General features: G+C 46.0%; 1 protein-coding gene across 1 annotated transcript; it reads right to left on the minus strand.

Annotated features, from left to right (window-relative positions):
• Positions 1–2740: 2740 nt before the first annotated feature.
• On the minus strand, positions 2741–3187 carry LOC136847504 (uncharacterized). The gene has a single exon (XM_067119244.1). The coding sequence runs from the start codon at positions 3185–3187 to the stop codon at positions 2741–2743; it is 447 nt and encodes a 148-aa protein (XP_066975345.1).
• Between the last annotated feature and the right edge of the window lie 373 nt (positions 3188–3560).

A 3560-nucleotide genomic window follows, 5' to 3' on the forward strand; every position in this document is an offset into this window, starting at 1 on the left:
CAAGCTATTGACAAGAGGGTATGGTTCTCCCAGGGAGATGCAGTGTGCTCTTTTCACCCTAGGCTTCTTAGCCAAGAGTGGGAATCCATATAAGGCTTGGGCTCGTTCCTTCCATATTAGAAGTTTAATGGAGATCCTGGGCCCGGAGGAAGAGGAAAGGGTTCTTTGCCCAGTTAGAGCCCTAAGATATTATCTGCAAAGGACCGAGAAGATCAGAGGGCCTGCTAGCAACCTTTGGTATTCTGTCAAGAATCGTTCTCGTCCTCTTTCAAAGATTGCTGTCATTCTTTATAAGAGGCCTGATCTCCGAAGCTCATTCTCGGATTCAGGAAGGCACTTTACCTATGATCAAAGTTAAAGCACATGAAGTCAGAGCAGTTGCTACCTCTCTCACCTTCAAGCACAATTTATCCCTCTCGTCCATTCGTCAGTTGACCTTTTGGAGTGCAAATCAATCTTCGCTTCTCATTATTTGAAAGAAGTGGAAACACTGTTTGAAAACTGCAGTACCCTCGGACCATTAACAGTGGCTGGCATGGTATGGGGGGAAGAAGCATAGGAGAGATTCTTTCTCTCTCCTGTCTCTCGCCTTGACTTAGGGTGTTGAGGCTTGGTGAGCCTGGCAGTGCTTTGTACCTGGAGTGCCCACCAGTCCTTATGGATAGGTAGTGGTTCATTGTATCGTGGTACTGCACCCAGGGCGAGGGCACCTTTTATGCATGTGTCTTGGCAGCGATCAGGCATATCCTCCGTTGCAAGACATCCACTGATGTAGAGGCGACCCCCAACTCAACCGCCACGCTGTTACAGGTTAAGGTGAGCACCAACTAGGGGCAGTATTCACCTGCAGTAGCTCTCTTACCAGGTAAGGAAGCGACAAGCATTGTTTCAATGCTAGCCATCCTTTCTGTTTCAAAGTCATTACCATACTTGATGTTTTGGAGTACAGGCAGTCCCCAGTTTACAACAGTGTCCATTCCTACGCTGCTTTGTAAGCCGAAAATCATCATAAACCGAAAAATAGTAAAAAATCCTAAAAACCCTTACTTTTAATGCTTTGGGTGTATTGAAAACAATGCATACTGTATTTTCATTGAGTTTTTCATAAAAGAAACTCCAAATTTTTATTATTCTGCCGTTTTGGAGCCATATTTCTTCCGTTGGATTGGCATTATAACCCCCAGAACGTGTCGTAAACTGGGAAATAATTTCTGATGAATTTATTCGAAAAGCATTGTAAGCTGGACCTGTCATAACCTGGGGACTGCCTGTAGAATTGTCCATTCATCCCACCCCTTATTCAATGTGGGATTCAGCTAAGTAATTACTTGATAAGTTACTTATATAAAAATTACATTTTTGTAATAAAATAAAGTTTTATATATACAAAGTAATTACTGAATCGGAGCCCGCCCTCCTCCCCTTTTCATGGACATTACGGCAATAAAATAGAATAGAGCCGTTGCTAGGAGTTGCTACTACACTCCCCGTTGCAGTGGGCAGGGCCTGTCACCCCTCGCTCTGCAACCGATGCATTGCCGCAAATTTTGAGCTTAGGAATGCCATGCAGGCATAATCATTAGCTAAGTAATTACTTGGTAAGTATATATAGAACTTTATTTTATCATAAAAATGTCATTTTTCTTGCACTGTTAAGAGTTAGACATCAAAACTTTGTTACTGTACTCAGTCTTCACAATGCCAGTATGTGTACACAGTGTTCAGTCACAGAGGATGTTTGAGATGAAAACTATCGTTTAATACATACGGTAAAATACTCGGCTAACAAACTGACTTCTCCTTCACCCATACACCTTACTAAATAGCATCTGTTTGTAGACACCGTCAATCAAGCACTGTTAAGAGGTACCCATTACTAGCTTTTGCATCCAGTTCAGTTTCAGGATTGACTGTATCTTGTCATATTCAAGTTTGCTTGATAGCAGATGATGTCTGTTATTTCACAAAACCCATCAGCAGGTGATCTGTAATGCAAGATAGGTACTGTACATCTCTCTCTAGACAAATCGTTATTTGGCCATGGCTACCCCAGCTTAAGTCAATGGCCAACCCAACTTAATTTGGAACATGGAAGGGGAAAGAAAGTACATAGCTGCTTGGCACCACAGGATAAACTTGAAGAACAGCATCAGTGAGGTGGCCAGGTTGCTCTTTCATACAAAATGGGTAACATTGAATAGAGGATTCCATTTTGTATCTGGGATGTATTATCTGTGGTGAAACATGATCATGAAATTGAAAGAATGACACTATCAAAATTATTGTTTCTTACACAGCTTCTCACCACCAAGCAGGCTACTGCATTCACTTGCACTATCCAGAACCTTTGGCGAAGATCTGCCAGAAGGAAGTTCTGACCGCAGTGTCCCAGCTTCTCGTGCTGCCATCTAACTAGCAGAAGGACTGCCAGTGATGCCTTGGGCAGGATGATGGGGTGGGCAGTGCTGTCATCACAGGGTGTGTGCTGAAGGCGGCCACCCACACAGAGAAAACCTTCACGTACAAAAGGCTTCAGCTTCACAATCTTGCTGGTCATCAGTATCTTTAGTTTGATCTCTTGGCCGCAGGCAGCCACTTTTCTGGGGAAGGCTTCCCTCTGTGTGAGCTTCCAGATGATGTTCTCGGCTGCAGTCAGCTCCTCAATGCTCAGGCAATCACCAGAGGCATTGTTGTGTCTTCATGGTAGGAGTCGTCGCATCCAGGCAACGCAGCACATGAACTATGGCCACATCGAGCAGCTCTTAGCTACTTGCTCGATGAAGGACTCAGTCTTTGTAACAGCATCGCAGAGCAATGGTGTTCGCTTGACTTCGGGGTCGCCCTTCAGAGTAGCAACCTTCACGTCGCTCGGAGTTGTAGGCCATGATGACTCTGGACCCACAAGGAATGCTGGTCCCTGAAACCACATCTTTGATGTCAGCGGCGAGTCGGCGTCTATACCTCTGGAAGCCAGATCGACCAGGTTTTTGGCTGTGTCCACATACCTCCAGGTAGTGATGGGAGTCAGCTCACATATCAGGTTGATGCGATTTGCCATGAACATCTGGTAGCGCGCCTTGACATTGAAGAGATACTTGAGGACCAATGTAGAATCGCTCCAGAGCACTGATTCTTCAAGCTCCAAGCAGAGTTCTTCACGTAGCTTGTGATCCACGCGTGCTGCCATGACCGCTTTTGTCAACTCGAGCCTGGGAATAATAGTCGCTGTCTTCATTGGTGCCACTCTAGATTGTCACACAACGAGCGCGCAGCTGACTTTGCCGTCGACACTCTCCATCCGAAGGCAAGTGGCCATGCCATACCCGACCTGGCTCGCGTCTGCGAAGTGATGTAGTTGGTAGGCCTTCACAGGTCCGAAGGCTGGCGGAACGAAGCTCCTCAGGATCTTCAGGGCTTCTAGGCGCGGCAGCTGGTCACACCACACCTTCCATCTGCATGTTTCGGCTTCCTTCATGGCGTCATCCCATCCCAGCTGCTCCCTACATGTCCTGTAGTAACATCTTGGCAGGCAGCATGAAAGGCATGACAAGACCCAACGG

Source organism: Macrobrachium rosenbergii, chromosome 16 (genome assembly GCF_040412425.1).
Source record: "Macrobrachium rosenbergii isolate ZJJX-2024 chromosome 16, ASM4041242v1, whole genome shotgun sequence".
NCBI classification, from domain to species: Eukaryota; Metazoa; Arthropoda; class Malacostraca; order Decapoda; family Palaemonidae; genus Macrobrachium; species Macrobrachium rosenbergii.